This window comes from Scomber japonicus, chromosome 22 (genome assembly GCF_027409825.1).
Source record: "Scomber japonicus isolate fScoJap1 chromosome 22, fScoJap1.pri, whole genome shotgun sequence".
Classification (NCBI taxonomy): Eukaryota; Metazoa; Chordata; class Actinopteri; order Scombriformes; family Scombridae; genus Scomber; species Scomber japonicus.
Window position 1 is genome coordinate 16,221,532 of NC_070599.1, and position 20,333 is coordinate 16,241,864.

The 20,333-nt window shown below is 37.4% G+C and overlaps 3 protein-coding genes across 3 annotated transcripts; all 3 read left to right on the forward strand.

The window, feature by feature from the left end:
• The first annotated feature begins 5,472 nt into the window (after positions 1–5,472).
• Positions 5,473–7,176, forward strand: LOC128383834 (thialysine N-epsilon-acetyltransferase-like). Its single transcript, XM_053343424.1, has 6 exons — positions 5,473–5,575; positions 5,806–5,857; positions 6,385–6,468; positions 6,585–6,686; positions 6,773–6,813; positions 7,009–7,176. The coding sequence occupies exons 1-6, from the start codon at positions 5,513–5,515 to the stop codon at positions 7,174–7,176; spliced, it is 510 nt and encodes a 169-aa protein (XP_053199399.1). The 5' UTR covers positions 5,473–5,512.
• A 2,689-nt stretch (positions 7,177–9,865) lies between these two features.
• On the forward strand, positions 9,866–13,479 carry sat2a.1 (spermidine/spermine N1-acetyltransferase family member 2a, tandem duplicate 1). The gene is made up of 6 exons (XM_053343422.1): positions 9,866–10,045; positions 10,311–10,362; positions 10,604–10,687; positions 12,749–12,850; positions 12,982–13,022; positions 13,177–13,479. The coding sequence occupies exons 1-6, from the start codon at positions 9,983–9,985 to the stop codon at positions 13,342–13,344; spliced, it is 510 nt and encodes a 169-aa protein (XP_053199397.1). The 5' UTR covers positions 9,866–9,982; the 3' UTR covers positions 13,345–13,479.
• Positions 13,480–15,318: 1,839 nt separating this feature from the next.
• On the forward strand, positions 15,319–18,833 carry LOC128383833 (thialysine N-epsilon-acetyltransferase-like). The gene is made up of 6 exons (XM_053343423.1): positions 15,319–15,441; positions 15,723–15,774; positions 16,017–16,100; positions 18,016–18,117; positions 18,258–18,298; positions 18,423–18,833. Exons 1-6 carry the CDS (start codon positions 15,379–15,381, stop codon positions 18,588–18,590), a joined length of 510 nt encoding a protein of 169 aa, XP_053199398.1. The 5' UTR covers positions 15,319–15,378; the 3' UTR covers positions 18,591–18,833.
• Positions 18,834–20,333: the final 1,500 nt, after the last annotated feature.

Genomic DNA, 20,333 nt, shown 5'->3' on the forward strand with positions numbered 1-20,333 from the left:
TACCTCTTCTCTTACTCACAATCTGACTAATATCGTCTACAATGTTTCTGCTTCGAGCTGCTTCTGAATTGCGTCTGTAAAAACGGTCAGGGATCTCTCGCGCACGTCATCAGCAAGGCCAGAGAGGCTGCTGATGAAAACGGTGGCAATGCTCTGGCTTTTCTGCTTGCGTCGATTGAAAGCAGCCATTAGTCAGCCTTAAAGAGCCACACCGTCTTGCTGGAGCTATTAATAGCCACATAGGCCTTATGTTCAGGAGAAAGCTGGCTGCAGAGCATTTGAATCCAGCCTAACAAAATCCCCCTTTCCCTGCTCATTTCCTCCCCACCCTGTGCTCTACAGAATGCCATGTACTGTGACAAATCTCTCACAAATTTATTTTTAGCCTCAAGCAACTGCCTCCTCCTATTTATTCTACGACTTGTGTGTAGATTAAACACACAAATAACCAAAGGCGGTGAGGTGAGCTCCATTATGAGCATGTTAGTACATTAAACTACAGCCAAAAGACTGTGCGTTAAAAGAAAATCTTTATAGTGAGCCTCTCTTAGATAGTTATCCCCTGAGTCATTCTTCATTTATTAGTTCGAACCAGACTTCACACATGGCTAAACCAGCTGCAGTCTTTGCGAAGTCTGGTTTCACTGAGAATCATTACATTATTCTTTAACCAGAGGGTCTCACAGTGAAGATTAACCTGTGGCCTTAGAAAAGAGAGATAATATGTTTATAAACACTGTTTGAAAAATCAGCTGTTAACTGAGGTTACACAGCAAAAATGTGATGAAATGTCAGGGTTAAACATTTAGTTCAGGGTTGATTTTCACTGTCAAAGTGTAATTTTATCACCTTAGGCCTTTGAATTAAATGGTGTTCAGTGTTGGAGTTGTTTTAGAGTTAGCCCAACACTGCAGAGTTGTAATTAAGCTCCACCTTACCTCACCTATACACTTCAGTTCTTCAGTTTGAGACCATGGATTTATTATAAAGGGTTAGGGTTAGGATACTGGGCCACAAATGGTGCCCATTGAGTCCTATAAGAATTGCTCAGCTGGCTGAATGTGTCCATTTTTAAAAAAATATAAAATACAGATCAAAAATGTATAATATAAATAGTTATAATTGACCTTGTTTGCTGTTCAAGATGTCTTTCTAATAATTTTAAAGATTTTTACAATGGTGGTCTATGGGGAAACTCCTTTTTGGGCTGCAGGGGGATTTTTCACTGCAATATTATTTTAATGACATTTTTAGGGCCACTGGGAGAAATTGGCGCTAAGGCTGAGCGGCGGCACACTGTCCAGCTCTTATAATATGTTTATGTTTCAGACAAGATGACGAGTCAGCGCCATTTTCCGCCTAAGAGCAATTCAAAAGTTCAAACTTCCTTAAAACAATTATAAATTGATGCTGTGAACCGCAGTATGTACAAGGACACATCTACGGAGAATATACGCTTTAGAAAGCCTCGTTTCTTTGCCATAACTGAACAGTACATTTGTCCATGTGAGCTAACAGTCTATTATAGCTAAGTTAGCTGCCAACTTTATCATTGACAAGTTAAGTTTTTTTTGGAGATGATAGCTTGACACTTATGGGAATAAAAATAAACAATACCCAAATAGTAAAAATATAACTCAGAGCACTGTTATTTGTGTTAGTGTTACTTTAACTCTATTTTGTGAGTTAAAGAAAGAACATAGTGTTAAATGTTTAACCATTTTGAAAGTGTTTATCTCTGGAGAGCATAGAGCTATATACACTCTGAAAAACCTTTGATATCAATTCTGTGGGAGTTAATTCAACACTGGACTTTTTAGGCTTTTTCCTATTGGTAAGCTACATCCTGACAGATAATCACACTATAAAGGAACGTGGTAACAAACTCCTCATCTTATTCTCAGAAAGTAAAATTTGTGTATTCTGTAAATCCAATATTCACTCTCCGTTTTTACTCTGTTGTCTCTACCAACTCTGGAGGGAAATATTAGGAGGCTCTTAGCTACTAAATGCTCCACAATGCTCTCCAGCTAGTCACTTAATGTGTACTTGTTTGCCATTGCAAATGCTGAGCAGGTAGTGTACAATCGGCTTTTATAGTCTTTCCTCTATAATCAGCTGAAAACAATGCTATGACAGCAGTGAGAGTGGACCAAAACAATACGATTGCATTCAGACAGGGTTAAAACTCAATATGAAGCTCTTTAAAACCAAGAGGGGCTGCAGAGTCATCAGATGATATATTCAGTGGTTGCTTTTTGTTTTCAGTTTTTTCAACTAGTAAGCTGAACTTTGCCATCATTGACTGACATTACAAAATATCAGGATATGAAGGAAAATTATGATGATGAAGTAAAAGTAGACATACCACAATATAAAAACACCTTGTTACACATAATACTCCTGTATTCAAAATGTTACTGATAAAATACACTAGTACTAAAAGTAAAAGAATCCATATATGGAATACACACACAAAGGTGCAGGTGGGGAAAGCACAGAGCAGGGCAGAGCTAACAAAGCTCGATTCAGGGCACGTTTGTAGAAGACTGGATGGAAAAGAAGGAACAGAAAACCAAAAACCCAGAAACACATAATCCTCTTCTTAAGAACATGAACAGAACCGCCACAGTATACGCATGAATACAACTGAAATACACAAACAACACTACAACCACTCTTAATAAGTATAAGCTGCGTCAGTACAGACTGATGAAGGCAACTGAAAGAATATCATGCCAGACAGGGAGAAAATGCGAGGGAGTATATATGCATATTTATAGGCCTCTGTGTAGGTTATTGTTTGTGTGTGTCAGTGCCAGAGAGGTTATATTTAGTTCAAATAGCCTGTGATGACGCACATTATAGACATTTGTAATTCTTTATTTTAGTAGAACCTGAAAAACTGCTGTCAAATAAATAAATATGAGAAGTATGAGTGAGAACTGTACAGTACAAGTAACTCAAAATTGTACTTTAGTCCAGCACTTGAGTAAATGTACTTTCAACACTGGTGATAATATTAATGCTGTAGGGTTTTTTCTGCTTGTGTCCTTGTGTTATCTTTGTATGACTTGACTTGACTTGTGTGTTGCTGAGTTTCTTGTGTATCTGTAGTAAATTGATGAGGGGCTTCGTTTGCGTTCCCTTTGCCCCTGGGCTGTTGGCGGTGACTAAGTTTGCTGACAGGCCTGTTGAAGCTCACCACCGAGCAGCTAGTATTTAAGAATGAGGTAACCTGTTGAAAGAACCGCCCCTCTTTTATGAGTAATGTCACTTTTCAATCCCTTAAACTGTATGCTCGGAGGAATCAAACAGGCGCCTTTTTAGCTTAATCCATCTTAATCTTCTTAATCCATTTTAAATGTTCTTAATCCACTTTAAATCCATTCAGACACAGTTCTTTAGAGATATTTGGGATTTAATCATTCGGTCATTTGTGTGGTCATCTTTTGTGTGGTGCATTACTTCTCTTACCGAGGCATTCTCAGTTCCTCTAACCCGGCTCTGTCCTTGTTGGGGACTTGCCGTTATGTCTGTGTCACAGTGTAAATTCATAAGATCATTTTTTATTCTTGGCTCTGAAGTTCACAGTTTGATGACATGACCACAGCGTGCGTCATCACAGGCTATTTGAACTAAATATAACCTCTTTGGCACTGACACCTTCTGTGAATTTTTTTTAATGATCCATAGGGGAAAAAAAGCATAAATCATATGATGAAAGAGTATGATGAAACAACTGTTCACACAACACACACAGACAGACACACACACACACAATCGCCCACACATACACACAAGAGGCCAACAGTACTTTATCAGCCTCATTATGAATAAAAATAGTCTTCAGTTTGTGCTGAGAAGCCGTGTTTTAAATAAAAGAGAAGAAGAAAGAAATTAAATAGAGGTATTTTACTAGGTAGATTTCCATGAGACAGCCAAACAGCTTAAACTACACTACTTTATTTCTAAACTTACACCAGACTAATACGTATTTGTGCTTTAGCAGTGGAGATAGTACACTGCTGTATTTGTACTGCTCCCACATACATCTGTAAATTGATTTAAACAAGGCAGATGAGCAGAGCTTCAAACTGCACCCGGAGACACATTAAGAAGTCTAAAGTCTCACCGGGGGCCTCTACAGGCTGAAATATTTATTACACACTACAACATTTAAGTGTTGGATGGGGCAAACATAGTGATGATGTTGCTCTTTTTTATGTAAGGTAAAATATAACATTTATGAGGAAAAGATTTTGTTTAATAGATTCATACTTAAGTTTATTCCCTTGAATGTTGAATGTTCAGCAAAACTTCATGTCAATCTGCCATAAAAATTATGACTTATCTTGCATACACAGGAAATATAGCTTATAAAGTGCTTAAATACTAAAGGTTTTTCCTGTGGGGGCCATGAATGTGCTCATTAAACATCATTCTAATCTGAAAAACAGATTTAGATATTTCTGTTAACCAAATGGAAATACATGGCCTAATTGTGGCCCTAGATGAAAGATCTGTGGGTCAGCAAATCTGACATGTGGATCAATCATCTGGGGTTCTTGAATATCCACAGCACATGTCATTGGATTTACATGGCCAATAGCTGCAAAAATAATTTATGGACTTTTGAAAGCAGTAAGTCAGGGGGAAATTGACCTGACTGACACTGCATGAAAGGTCAAAAGGAGGTCTGCAAAATCATCCACTGGGCATCATGAATCTGTTCTTATCAAATTTCATGGCTTTTTTCTCTCTTGATTTCTCTTTATGGGCTGAAATATCAAACCAGCAGACTGAATAAGTGACTAACAGTGTCATCCTGAGACCCCAATACATCTTTGAGTTTGTAAGAAAAATAACCACAAATATTAGTGCGAAATCTACACAGTCTGCAGTTGTGGAAGTTAATAATCAGTGGATTTGGGTCCAGAAGCTCTGCAGCTCATTTCAATTCCTTGTGTGCTTGTAAATGTGTGACTATTGTGAATATGCATGACTAAAGTGCTGCAACTGCTCCTCCTTTTTTCATAGAGGAGCCCTGTGCCAAAATCTAGTTTTAGTACATTGTGTTCATTCCTTTGATGGTGTGTCCTCCAAAATAAATGTGTATTTAATCACATTATCACAAAACAACCTTGGGAGTATTCCAGCATACTGGTTGGTGTCTGGGAATATGTGAATTTTATAGGGAGATAAAAAGGCCACAGCTAATTTTTGTTAATGGAGCCCTCTAGAGGATTAAAATGCCCCCTGCTGGAACATTGCCACCAAAGTCATCATCACTGATATTCCAATCCTGACAAAGAACAGTCTCACTATTCATGTCAACCAATGAAGACAACGAGTAGAGTAAGGTGTGTTCTGACTTCGCCCTCCAAGGCAAAAAACTATTGACATCCTGTTTCAAGACTTCCTGTAGGACAGCTTCATGTTGTGTTTTTCCAGATCCACTACAGACCAGGACACCTCAGCACCTGTGAGCATCACATCACATGGACTAGACATGGATTACACTATTCGTGCAGCCAACGTGGAGGACTGCAAGGACATAGCGCGGATGATCATGGTGAGCGGACACCTGCGTAAATCCAGGTGTGCAGAGCAGCTGTACTTGACTGATGGACTTACTTTAATTTAAATAGTATTGCACCTGAAGTGTATGACTGATCACTGCATCACTGACATTTAAAAAAAAACTATAGCCTACAATTATGTTTGACATTTGGAAATTTGGCTATTTTATAAAAATATATATATGATGTATATATGATGATATGATATATGATTTTTCCTCAGGAATTGGCTGAACATGACAAACTCTCAGACTATGTGAAAATCACACAGAAAGGTAATGTAAGTCAACAAAACTAACATATTCTAACATATTCGACCATATTCTAAAATGATGGCAGATATTATTAGCACCAAGGCACACACAGGTACTCTATGTGTACATGTACTGTGTATATTTGGTAACATTTAATAAGAACAAGTGGTCATTTTTAAGATATTAGTTAATTTCGAACTAATCATGAACAAAACATTATATACCTTTGTTAATGTTTATTAATACTGTGTTAACATATCACAAAATGCTGTAAGGCATCTATAAATGATTAGTTAATTAAATAAACTGAGTAAAGCCTGAGTGAAAAATTGCATTCAATACATATAACTCTGTTCTTCCCTCTAAAACACACTAACACCACAATTATTATGACAATACAGTGTCACAATTTTTGATGAAAGCACAAACATGTAGATCCATAAACTGGTGATGCTTTATTCCTTTAGTGAGGTAAAGACTCCAAACATACAGATGCTATCAGTGCATATTGCATGTAAATTGGCAGTGTCTCTCTATTTCACTTGCAGACTTGGAGCAAGACGGCTTCTCCAAGAACCCGTTCTTTCATGGAATCATTGCTGAGGTTCCTGAAAAGCACAAAACCAAAGACGGTGAGAAGGAAACCACCAATTTTAGGCCTGTACCACTCTGATATGCTTATCACATGAGTCCACCATCTGATTATTGGAAAACTGTTGCATTGACATTGTTGACGGTTTGATTTCAGGCCATACAAAAATAGGATATGCACTTTACTTCTATTCCTACACATCATGGAAGGGCAGAGCTGTGTTCATGGAGAACTTGTATGTGATGCCTGAGTTCAGAGGTACAGTACACTGGTTTTGTGTGATAGATATAATTTGTAACCTGGAGAAAGTGTTAATATAATATAAAGCATGGTTTGTCTTTCAGGGAAGGGAATCGGTAAAGCACTCATGAGCAAGGTAGCACAGGTGAGAAACATGAGTCATCATTTAACTTTAACACCATGTACTTTAAACCTGTTCTCACTTCACACAGATGAATTCATTTGCACATTGGGCAATATAAACATTACATAAAATAATGTATAATATGCCCTGGAGATCCTGTAAATTACTGAAAAGATCCAGATTAACAGTACTCATGTCTGTCCTGTTGTTTTATAGCTGGGCCTGGCTGCTGGCTGTACCCAACTCGACTTCATTGCTCTTGAGCAAAACAAATTATCTCAGGAGTTTTACTTCAGGCAGGGCTGTTCCGACATCTCGGCTGACTTTGGCTATCACTATATGGCCTGTGAAGGAGAGGCTTTGGAGCACCTGGCCCAACCCTAAAATAAACCCTAGAATAAAAGCCCAATTTCAACCTGAGTTTTTTCACCAATTGCTGAATATGGGGCTTAAAACAGAGAGAGTAATCTATTACAAGTCCTAGATATCTGTATTGAGATACAGACTCAATTTCAGAGCCCCTGAAAAGTGGTGATATGTCCAGTGGCTATGATTTTGCATTTGAAAACAATATAAATTTTGTGGTGTCAGTATTTAAATCAAGTTTAAAATCACACCATCTACGATATAGAGTTTTGAAAGCAAGTTGTAGCTGACAAAGAGCCTGGTGTGGTTTAGATGCAGAACAGTATATCACAGTGTCATCAGCATAAATGTGTAAATTTACATTGGAAACATTTTGTGATACCTTTTGCCTGCACACACTGAGATCTGCCTGATGAAAGTCTTTGCTTCAATATTGCTTGATCCACTGTGTTGAAGATCTTCAATAAATAATAATTGAAATTGCTGCACAGTGATGCCTTTTGATTAAGGAATCAATAAAGTCATTCACTACTCTAATTGAAATTCAGGTAAGATATTTTTAGTAGATATGAACTCTTTCAGTGGTGTGATATGGGCCTATAATTGTTTCTTCCTTTCAACAGGGGAAGAACAAAGGAATATTTCCATATAAGAGGAATTTTCTTAGTGTCCAGGGAGAGATTAAAAAGACGAGTCAAAGGTGGTACGATAAAATCAGCTGCTAGCTTAGGAAAGTGAGGTTCTAAGTTATCAGGACTTGCTCATTATCTATTGGCTAAACATTTGAGGCTTTATGGACCTCTGAGACTGTAACTGGATTCAAACTAAAAGGTTGACTTATAGCAACACTACCATCAGAAAGAATCAGTAAGGGGAATTCTCGAGAAAAATTTGAGAGAATTGAACCAGGAACCAGAGGCAATGAAATGCACATTAAAACAACCAAGCATTGTGGCCTTATCAGACATTTTATGTGAGTCCTTAGCAATGCATAGAGGAAGCTTTATGCCACTTTTATTTCCAGCTATGCATTTAATAGTCTTCCAAAATTTCAGGGGATTGTTTGGATTTTTCGAAGTTTTGGCAAAGAAATGATCAGTTTTGGCGCAGTCACCTGAACGGCAGCCAGTCTGAATCAAGACCTGATCTCCTGGCTTTTGCCTATGACATTTTGTGCCTGTGATGTGAGTTGGATAAATCTGAAGTGAACCATGCATTGTTTCAGCCTTTTATTCTGTACTTTCTAAGGGGAGAATGCTTGTCGACAATTTCAGTAAAACCATCATAGAAGGCATATTTTACAACAGAGATAAGGTTATTTTTCTCCCAATTATAGTAAAATCAGTCATGAAAACAACCTTTGTTCTATAATATGTTGCACGTCACACTTTATAATATGTGGCTTGGTTTTGAGATATGTGGCAACAACACAGTGGCCACTAATGTAATTTGCAAATACAGAAGTAGCTGTTTATATGTGAGGAACATTGGTTATGATTAGATCAATTAGACATGATCTTTCAGGACATTTCTGATTAGGTCTACTGGGACTATGAACAATCTGAAATCATTCTTAGTATTGACTTTTATCACAAAATCACAAAGACACACACACATCCAGACAGTTTGTAAGAAAAGTAGTCGACAATATTTTTTATTGTAGACAGACCCTATAGCTACTTAGGGACCACTCTGTAATAACCCATCCTTTATGAAGACTTTTACATTGTTATTAAAAAATATGCTTTATCCGTTATAAGCCTTTAAACAGTACATATTGTAGATGGTTTATATCCTCTTACAGTATGAGAACTCTCCACCTTTGAACAGAGCTCCAGTGGATCATCACTTCTTACTTTCTAATAAGAGGATCATTTGCAATCATAAATATTGATTGCTTTGTGAATATGTATGACTAAAGTGCTGAAACTGCTCTTGCTTTTTTTAACCTAAGCTTGAGGCCATGTGTTGTGGAGGGGCCCTTTGTAAAAATCTAGTTTTAGTACATTTAGTTAATTCCTTTGACGGTGCATCCTCCAAAATAAATATTTATTTAATCACATTACCACAAACTAACAGACACAAAACAAGCAAAGGCGGGGTTGTATTACAGCACACTAGGGAAATGTGGATTTTATAGGGATAAAATGGTAAATGCATAAAGCACACTGCTATTTTTTGTCAATAGAGCCCTCTAGAGGATTAATATGGCTCCTGATGGAACAGGATGCATACAAATATTCAAGGCCGAATCTACCATAAGGACAATGTGGGCAAGTGGTCAAGGGTCCTTCAACAGAAAGGGACCCTCAATGATGGGAGAGAAAAAAAATGTGTGCAATTATTTATTTATTTTTTGTTGTGCTAAACAGAAATACGATACCAGGCATGACCCAGAAACCTTGTATGTCCAAAACAAAATATGGAGTTATAAGCTTTCTGCCTGACAGCAGCATTATCCAATCAGCATGAGCTTCAGTGCCCAGGAGCCTCTGGGTACTAATGCGGATATGTAGATAAATTACAATTTGTCCAAAAAGAACTGAAACAGTGATAAAGCCATTAAATTCAGTTTACAACAGCATGTAACACATCATAACGGAAGTGTCATAATAATTTAATGCGCCTCTGAGTCCACTTGGGGAGCTGATAACCCCGGTCACTTCCTGGAGGAGGGCGCTCTCAGCTCACTTTCCTTTCAGTTTGAAGAGGTTATAGCCCTCTGCTCGGGTGTCCTGCAGGACAGCTTGACGTTGTGTCTTTCCGGATCCACAACAGACCAGCAACAGACAACACTAGTAGTCTCACACTGCACTGACTAAACATGGATTACACTATTCGCACAACCAATGTAGAGGACTGCAAGGACATAGCGCGGATGATCATGGTGAGCGGACACATGTGCGCGTGTAGAGTAGTGATACTTGACTCGGAAGACATTTAGTAGCCTAAATGAGTCACACTGTGACGTCAGTGGATCAGTCTGTTTACACGTTATTATTGTTATTATATTATTGAGACATATTGAATGAAATGCGTCTTTATTTGAAGGCAGACGCACTCACTGGCGTTTTAAAGAGCCACACTATTATGATATTTAAGATGTTGAATAAGAGATTAGCTGAATGATATTATTTTTTATTTCTTCCCAGGAATTGGCTGAATATGAGAAAGTCACAGATCATGTGAAAGTGACACAAAAAGGTAATTATATGATAAAACTAATATTAGCTCACATGTTAAAATGATCTATTAAAAGTTCAGTTTCTGTAGTCTCTTTCTCTACCTTGACCTTACTTTTAGATGTATTTGACCTTCATAAACCAGAGAGGAAAAGTCACTTTTATCACAATCCTATTACACATACACTAGCACTCACTAACAGTGTGGTGAGATAAAGACTCATAAAAGATGGCTACTAAGTGTCTTTGTATTTCACTTGCAGACTTGGAGCAAGACGGCTTCTCCAAGAACCCGTTCTTCCATGGGATCATCGCTGAGGTTCCTGAACAGCACAAAACCAAAGAAGGTGAGAAGGAATTGTCGCTTCAAGGCCTGCTATTGCCCTGATATCACACACTTTAATTGAGTTCAATTTTTATTTAAATAACAACAAACCTTATCTCATGGCACTTTTCCCATAGAGCCGGTCTAGACTGTACTCATTTTATTTTATACTTCAAGCTAATTTGCTGCGTCAACTACTGATGTAGGAGCTACAGTATACTTTAACTATACTGTGAATCTGGCCAAGCTCACACTTGACAGTAATTATTCCCAGTTTACAATGTAATTTATACCAGTGCAGTACATACTGATAACAAATAGGGAAGGCACTTACTGTAATAGAGACAATAGATTTGTTTTATTAGATCTGGGAGCTCTAGATAGGGTGAAGTGTGAACATTACTGAGCAACAAAGCTGGAAGTGTAGGGGAAGATGGGGAAATGAGTTATGTTATGCTACTACTATGTGATGAGAAACACAGGAAAAAGTTCAAGCTGCAGCAACATCAAACATGGGAACACAACAGTTATCAAAATTGTCAATCCATTAATCATCTCATTTCAGCTTTAGAGTATTACCATGTATAGTTTGGCTCATTAGGAGCCCAACAACAAAATTGTATCCCAGGGCTCTATAAGAGGTTAATCCAGTCTGATGTCATGGCCGTATATGGAAACAGAACTACATAGGTCTGTGTGGTCCAGTTGGTCCGCTATCAAACACAACTCAAAAACATTTACAAGTATACAATGCTCATGACACCAGTCCACAAACCTGTCCACTTCAGCTTTATAGCTGCTAATGTTTGATAGGAAGACTATCTAGATGCCGGTTTATGGTGGATATTGTCCTTAATAATAGAAGCCTGAGGTGGCTCAGTAGAATGAGACTGTCGTTAGTCAGGGTGACCTTCATTGTTCATAAAGATTGTCAGTAAATCAGGTACCTCAGTCAGTAATAACAAAAATGTTATCATCACATAATTAATGTCTGAAGGGCTAACTAACACATTAACAATCTGCAAATATGCAATTGTGCAACTCAAATAGCTTTAAGTGGCTGCACGTTAAGGAGCCAGTTGCCAGTAAGTAACTTGGTCCATAAACAGGTATTTATTAGTTCTGTTTCCTAAAGTGCTGATGTGGTCTCTCTCCTTAAGCACCACTTACATAACAAAGCTAACGCACCACATCTCCTCAGAAGGGAGAAATGAGAAATTAACAAACTCTTTGCTGCCCAGCTCTGCCTTTTTCTTCCATGACGCAGCCCTTTTTTCCATACACTCACTGCTGCTCGCTGTTCACTGCTCCTGGACTTTGATATCTGACTCCATGCTGAAGAGTGGCTGTCTGTGTATGTGTGTTTGACCAGCTTATACCTACATACCCCATGACTGAAATAAATGCAAGCTTTGTTTAAAAATATAGTGTTTGTTAATGCTGCAACCTTATCAATATCAATTATACCAACCTGAAGAGGTTTTATTTGAAGTAAAAAAAAAAAGATAGGTTAATGATTACTCCTTGAAGTGATCCAATTGTGCGTAATGAATAAACATTTGACTTTCATACGTAGATGATATTGGTGCATAGACTCTACAGAGACATTTTGAATCGAGGAACATCAGCACTGGTGATTGTAGCTTGTGACTTCTGCTTAGATAAGGCTGGTGTGGTTGATGAAGTGATGATTCTGCAAAGACTGAGAGATAATGGAGAGGTGGAGGAACATGCATAAGGACAGCATGAAATGACAGATGGTTTGAGAAATGAAATTACAGACCTGAGAATTCAAAACATAGTCTTCCTGATTGAACTTTCACTAAAGCTCAGTTTGTCCAAACCAGCCAGGTTGCATTTTCATTTCACTGTGCAATATCAATCAGGAGTGACTGTTCAAGTAATACTAGAGATGAGCTCATCTACATATTTAGGAGAGTATGTGCAAGAATGAGAACAAGATATAAAACATTACTAAAACTGCACAATTTAGTAAAATAAATATTCAATTTTAACAAAAAAAATGGTATAAAAAAACTGAAACTGTTGCACTGACTTGACATTTTCTACTGTTTAATTTCAGGCCATACGAAGATAGGATATGCAATTTACTTCTTTTCCTACAGCTCGTGGAAGGGCAGAGCTGTGTACATGGAGGACTTATACGTAATGCCTGAATTCAGAGGTACAGTACAATGCAGTAGAACTGATGATATTCACATCATTGCCATTTAATGTCATCTTTTTTTGGATAGATATAATTTGTGATAATAGCCTAGAGAAAATAAGCTTTAATATGCATGGTTTATCTTTCAGGGAAGGGCATTGGTAAAGCACTCATGAGCAAGGTAGCACAGGTGAGTAAAACATAAGTCTATCATTTAACTGCAACCTGTTCTCTGCATATGAGGTCATTTTTGTTAGTTAAACATGAAAAATGATGCATAATATGCCATAACTGGAAATTTCCAGAGCAGCAGTACTCATGTCTATCCTTCTGCTGTCTTCTAGTTGGGAATGGCCGCCGGCTGTACACAGTTCAACTTCACCGTTCTCGACTGGAACAAATCATCTCTGGACTTTTACCTTAGTCAGGGCTGCACCAACGTCACAGCTGATATGGGCTACCAATATATGAGCTGCAATGGAGAAGCTCTGGAGCGCCTGGCCCAACCCTAACCCAACAGTGGGCTCATGACCTCTTGACCTTTGCAACCATGAGGTCGACTCACTCAATGCAACACTCAGAGGCCCTGTTCCAAAACTTGACAATCACAGTTGTGCTTATTTCTCAAAACGCTAATATAATATATAATATTACACCCACTTTATTTACTTTTGCTACACCTGTCAAACTTTTGATTCTTGAAACGGCACATGAACAGTTTACAGTGATGATGGTGGCAGATTTACTGCTCAAATTATCAAATCAAAGGGGTTTTATTTCACACAGCAGTAAACAAAAGCAGGTTTCTCATTTCTAGTTAGCTAACATTAGTTTATTGGTTAGTTGGCTATGATGTTTCCAAATCTTGCTTGAAAACAAGAATGCAGTAAAATGCATATGATGGCTACATACATCATATAATGCTAAAAAACGAAAAAAAACTAGCAAAAGATTGCATCATCTGGAATTAATGATGAAAGTTGTAGACATGTGAATAAACAGTATTTTTTGTCTTACAGTGTAGAACTTGTTAGAAAAGTTTGTGTGAATAAAAAAAGTTATTTGTTCTATCGTAACCATGTTTGGATATTTACTATAGAAAAGACATGCAAGAACAAACAGAGGTTGGATATATAATTCTACTTTATCAGATTTTCAAAACCATAATTAAAAAGTGAATTAAATATGACTAAAAAAGAAGTACAAACATAAGAAAATTAAATTATGCTTGTTAAAGGTAAAAAGCGCAGGTACTATGCAATTGCTTTCGACCTACAGGGGTTGCACTAACACTACATGTCCATGTCTCTTCAATCCAAATGTTTTTTGTGCTCAGTACAGTATATATGGTAAAATAAGGATTTATAAAATATATACATACTATCTATATATACGCAGTAAAATGTATAAAATTGGAAATGAACCTTACTATGGTATACATTATAAATGCTTTATATATGCTCTGTGTTGGGAAACATGTTTTAGAAACATTAAGGCAAAAAGATGTTCCTTCTTAAAGTAGTTTGGCTCTCAGATGGATTCAATTTGGTTCATAAAACACTGAAAATCATTTTAAACTTTTAGATTCATTTATAAATTCTTTTGGAAGGATTCATTCAACAGTTTTGTCCCCCCACTTGTCTACACAGATTATGGAGGGGTTAATTTCCCAATAAATAAAGTTTGTGAGAGGGACCACATATTAGGGCCAACTCTGTTATAACCCATCCTTTATGAAGCCATAATGTTATAAGCTATTAAACAGTACAGGTTGTAGATTAGCACTCTCCTCCTTTAACAGAGCTCCAGAGGACCAGACATGAAATCTACAAAGGACAAATTACTTTCTAATAAGTGATTCATTTGCAGTCATAAATATTGATTGCTTTGTGAATATGTATGACTAAAGTGCTGAAACTGCTCTTCCTTTTTTTAAACCTAAGCTTGGAGCCATGTGTTGTGGTGGGGTCTGTGTCCTTTGATAATGCATTCTCCAAAATACTTTAAGATTTAATCAAATTCTCACAAACTAACAGTCACAAAACAAGCCTAGGAGGGGTTGTATTACAGCACACTAGGAAAATGTGGATTTTATAGGAATAAAAGGTAAATGTATAAAGTACACAGCTAATTTGTGCCAATAGAGCCCCCTAGAGGATTAACATGGCTCCTGCTGGAACAGGATGCATACAGATGTAGATACATTAATATGTCTGTAATGAATTAAAGATTAAAGTGATCAAAGAATTAAATGATTTGAGAAACAGTGATAAAGCCATTAAATTCCAGTTTACAACATCATATAACACATCATAACAGAAGTCTCATAATAGTTTAATGCGCCTCTGAGTCCAACAGGGGGCGCTGATAACCCCGGTTACCTACTTCCTGGAGGAGGGCGCTCTCAGCTCAGTTTTCTTTCAGTTTGAAGAGGTTATAGCCCTCTATTCGGGACTTCCTGCAGGACTGCTTCATGTTTTGTCTTTTCGGATCCACAAAAGACAGGACCCCATAACACTATTAGTCTCACACTGCACTGACTAAACATGGATTACACTATTCGCACAACCAACGTGGAGGACTGCAAGGACATCTTGCGGATGATCATGGTGAGCGGACACATGTGCGCGTGTAGAGCAGTGGTACTTGACTCGGAAGACATTTAGTAGCCTAAATGAGTCACAGCCTTACGTCAGTGGATCACTGCATACACGTTATTATTGTTATTATATTATTGAGACATTATTGAATGAAATGCGTCTTTATTTGAAGGCAGACGCACTCATGCATCACTGGCGTTTTAAAGAGCCACACTATTATGATATTTAAGATGTTGAATAAGAGATTAGCTGAATGATATTATTTTTATTTCTCTCTTATTTCTTCCCAGGAATTGGCTGAATATGAGAAAGCCACAGATCACGTGAAACTGACACAAAAAGGTAATGTATGTCAATAAAACTAAAATTAGACCACATGTTAATTATCTATTAAAAGTTCAGTTTCTGTAGTCTCTTTCTCTGCCTTGACCTTACTTTTAGATGTATTTGACCTTCATAAACCAGAGAGGAAAAGTCAACTTCTATCATGATCCTATTACACATACACTAGCACTCACTAACAGTGTGGTGAGATAAAGACTCTTAAAAGATGGCTACTAAGTGTCTTTGTATTTCACTTGCAGACTTGGAGCAAGACGGCTTCTCCAAGAACCCGTTCTTCCATGGGATCATCGCTGAGGTTCCTGACCAGCACAAAACCAAAGACGGTGAGAAGGAACTACCACTTCAAGGCCTGTTATTGCCCTGATATCACACATTTTAATTGAGTTCAATTTTTATTTAAATAACAACAAACCTTATCTCATGGCACTTTTTTTTAATTGAGTTCAATTAAAACAAAGCTGGAAGTTTGGGTGAAGATGGGAAGATGAGTTTTGTAGCACTTTATAAATCTGCTGTGATTCATTCAAAATGATCACATGCTACTACTATGTGATAAGAAATGGAGGATAAGTTCAAGAAAATTGTCTCAGATTGAGCATTGAGCTGAATCAACATCAAACATGGGAACACATTATCAACATTGTTTTTTTCTGTCAATCCATTAATCATCTAATTTCAGCTATTACCATGTTTTGTTTGGCTCATTAGGAGCCCAACAACAACATTGTATTCCAGGGCTCTATAAGAGGTTAATCCAGTCTGATGTCATGGCCTTATATGGAAACATAGACTACGAACTCCAGTTGGTCCGCTATCAAACACAACTTTTTCAAAACATTTAGAAGTAAACAATGCTCATCACGCCAGTCCACAAACCTCTCCAGTTTAGCTTTATAGCTGCTAATGTTGGATAGGAAAACTACATCACAGTAGGTAAAGCTTAGCTGTTACTAACCAGCACCCCAGCACTGAAAATGTGGAAAAGGTAATTTCTGTCTACCATGCAAATAAAATAAGTTGAAATCACATCTAATTTGCAATATCCACAATGTGATAAGAGATATTAGTTTCATTATGTAAATAAAGATTGTCAGTAAATCAGGTACCTCAGTCATTAATAACAAAACCATTATCATTACATAATTAATGTGTGAAGGGCTAATTTAATCATTTCAACATGTTTTTCCCCCAAATTAGCCACGTCAACAGTCTAAAAAATATGCAATTGTGCAACACTAGTAGCTTTAAGTGGCTGCACGTTAACACTTGCCAGTAAGTAACCTGGTCCATAAACACGTATTTATTGGTTCTGCTTCCTGTTTTCTATTAGTTATATTTGTGCTGATGTGGCCTCTCTCCTTACACACCACTTACATAACAAAGCTAACACACCACTTTTCCTCAGAAGGCAGTAATGAGAAAATTAACATACGCTCTGCTGCCCAGCTCTGCCTTTTTCTTCCATGACACAGCCCTTTTTTCCATACACTCACCGCTGCTTGCTGCACTTTGATATCTGACTCCATGCTGAGGAATGGCTGTCTGTGTATGTGTGTTTGACCCGTTTGTTAATACTGCAACCATATCAATATCAATTGACCAACCTTTTTAAACCTTTACTTGAGGTTTAAACAAAAATTAATGATTTCTCCTTGAAGTGATCAAATTGTGCATAATGAATAAACATTTGACTTTCATACGTAGATGATATTGATGATTAAGTCTTGTCAAAAGTCTGGTGCATAGATTCTACAGAGACATTTTGAATCGAGGGACATCAGCACTGGTGATTGTAGCTTGTGACTTCTGCTGAGATAAAACTGATGTGGTTGATGAAGTGATGATTTTGCAAAGACTGAGAGATAATGAAGAGGAGGAGGAACATGCATAAGGGCAGCATGAAATGACAGATGGTTTGAGAAATAAAATTATAGACCTGAGAATTCAAAACATAGTCTTCCTGACTGAACTTTCACTAAAGCTCAGTTTGTCTAAACCAGCCAGGTTGCATTTTCATTTCACTGTGCAATATCAATCAGGAGTGACTGTTCAAGTAATACTAGAGATGAGCTCATCTACATATTTAGGAGATTATGTGCAAGAATGAGAATATGATATAAAACATTACTAAAACTGCACAATTTAGTAAAATAAATATACCAATTTAACAAAAAAATGGTATAAAAAAACTATGAAACTCTTGCACTGACTTGACATGTTCTGTTGTTTGCTTTTCAGGCCATACAAAGATAGGATATGCACTTTACTTCTTTTCCTACAGCTCGTGGAAGGGCAGAGCTGTGTACATGCAGGACTTGTACGTGACGCCTGAGTTCAGAGGTAGAGTACACTGTTTCAAACATGCAGTAGAACTGATGATATTCACATCATTGCCATTTAATGTAATTGTTTTTGTGTGATAGATATAATTTGTGATAATAATTAAAAAAAAGCTTTAATATGCATGGTTTGTCTTTCAGGAAAGGGCATTGGTAAAGCACTCATGAGTAAAGTAGCACAGGTGAGTAAAACTGGAGTCTATCATTTAACTGCAACTTGTTCTCTTTTTATGCATATGGGGTCATTTTTGTTAGTTGAACTCCCAGAGCAGCAGTAGTCATGTCTGTTCTCCTGCTGTCTCATAGTTGGGAATGGCCGCCGGCTGTACACAGCTCAACTTCACCTGTGGCGACTGGAACAAATCATCTCTGGACTTCTATCTTAGTCAGGGCTGTACCAACGTCACAGCTGACATGGGCTACCAATATATGAGCTGCAATGGAGAAGCTCTGGAGCACCTGGCCCAACCCTAACCCAACAGTGTGCTCATGACCTCTTGACCTTTGCAACCATGAGGTCGACTCACTCAATGCAACACTCAGAGGCCCTGTTCCAAAACTTGACAATCACACTTGTGCTTATTTCTCAAAACACTAACATAATATATAATATTATTAGACAGTTTGCTAAGCCCCACCCACCTTACTTACTTTTGCTACACCTGTCAAACTTTCCATTTTTAAAATAGCACATGAACAGTTTACAGTGACAACGGTGGCAGAAAAATATACTCAGACTATCAAATAAAATCAAAGGGGTTTTATTTCACACAGCAGTAAACAAAAGCAAGCTTCACATTTCTAGTTAGCTAGCATTAGTTCATTGGTTAGTTGGCTATGATGTTTCCAAATCTTGCTCTAAAACAAGTGTAAAATGAATACAACATGTTATAACATAATATAATACTAAAAAACCTAGCATAACACCTCTATGGTTAGCAGGGGATGCAAAGCTTGCGGCTTACTATATGTTAGATCAGAAAATGCAGTGTTTAAGTGTGTTTCTGGTTTTGGTAAAGCTAAAACAAAAGACATGACATTCCAAACTCTTTATATGGAGTATAGCTCCTAGCTATAGTTAGCATGTGCACTGCGTCAACATGTGGAAAAGTCCAAAGCTTGAAAGGCCTTCTGAACCTACTTACAGCTGGTAAGCTATCACTGGACAATGACTGTTTGGGGACAGGATTAGCAAATGGTCAATTGCCTTATGATTTCAAGAGTTAAAGATGCAGTTTTAAGTATTGGAATGGGGCCTGTGCAATACATTTAATTTGTACATAACCAAGGCACTGATATTTTTATGTTTTGTGATTTTCCTTTGTGATATGTTATGACCAGAATACCTTTTATATGTCAATGGCACAACAAACTAAAGTGTGACAAACAGTGTAGAAGATATGGATATGATGTTTTTTGGATGTGTATGTGGTGATGTTTGGGATTTTGAAGGAAATTAGTCTTAATATACAATATAAAACAGTGAGTTTCTGATCTTGTATCCCTTTAAAGTTATGATTGTGTATTGTACCCTTTAAAGATATGACCATGGCAACAGCAACCAAAGAGTCAGTCATCCCTCCCCTTGTCTTCCAGATGAGGTGCTGTTGTGAAGCACAAAGTTGCACTAGTTTCTTCTTTTTACGCTGTGTACGTCTGTAGAGAGTTCTCGTGATAAAATTGTGCACGTAAGCAAAACTGTTGGACTCAACCAAGAAACCTCCTTCCGTGCAGCCAAACAGCAACTCATGGGGCTGGTTTCAAAGCAGTCGATGAAACCTAGAATCAGACAAAAACAATCCATCTGGTGGAATTTTAAAAAAGGAAAGAAAAATCTTGGACCAGGCTCAAGCCTGCGTCTTTGAACCTGTCCTGCTAAAACGAGAGTGGCACAATTCTGGTCTGCACTTCTGTTTTATATCCAGTCTGATTTTTAAAAAGGGGGTTATTGTATCATTTCCAGCTATTTAATGAGAACAGTCTTGAGTTGTGGGTTATATTTAGTTTGTTTTCTTTCACTCTAAACAAGTAAGAACCACTGACCCTTCTTTGGTACTTATGCAGTATGATTATCAGTTTATACTTTGTTTATGAAATGATTTTGTAAGAGTTTTTATTTTTTGGGACATCGATGTGGAAAAATACATTTGAATGCCCCAAAAGTCAATGCAGTGTCCAAGGGAACATGGAGAGATATTTATATCCTCCCTTGTCTGC

Excerpts from the sequence above, each read along its gene's own strand:
- LOC128383834 (XM_053343424.1), top strand. The coding sequence starts at position 5,513 with ATGGATTACACTATTCGTGCAGCCAACGTGGAGGACTGCAAGGACATA. Across the intron at positions 5,576-5,805 it reads ACATAGCGCGGATGATCATG|GAATTGGCTGAACATGACAA; the intron begins GTGAGCGGACAC and ends ATTTTTCCTCAG. Across the intron at positions 6,814-7,008 it reads TCATGAGCAAGGTAGCACAG|CTGGGCCTGGCTGCTGGCTG; the intron begins GTGAGAAACATG and ends GTTGTTTTATAG.
- sat2a.1 (XM_053343422.1), top strand. The coding sequence starts at position 9,983 with ATGGATTACACTATTCGCACAACCAATGTAGAGGACTGCAAGGACATA. Across the intron at positions 10,046-10,310 it reads ACATAGCGCGGATGATCATG|GAATTGGCTGAATATGAGAA; the intron begins GTGAGCGGACAC and ends ATTTCTTCCCAG. Across the intron at positions 13,023-13,176 it reads TCATGAGCAAGGTAGCACAG|TTGGGAATGGCCGCCGGCTG; the intron begins GTGAGTAAAACA and ends GCTGTCTTCTAG.
- LOC128383833 (XM_053343423.1), top strand. The coding sequence starts at position 15,379 with ATGGATTACACTATTCGCACAACCAACGTGGAGGACTGCAAGGACATC. Across the intron at positions 16,101-18,015 it reads CCAGCACAAAACCAAAGACG|GCCATACAAAGATAGGATAT; the intron begins GTGAGAAGGAAC and ends TTTGCTTTTCAG. Across the intron at positions 18,299-18,422 it reads TCATGAGTAAAGTAGCACAG|TTGGGAATGGCCGCCGGCTG; the intron begins GTGAGTAAAACT and ends GCTGTCTCATAG.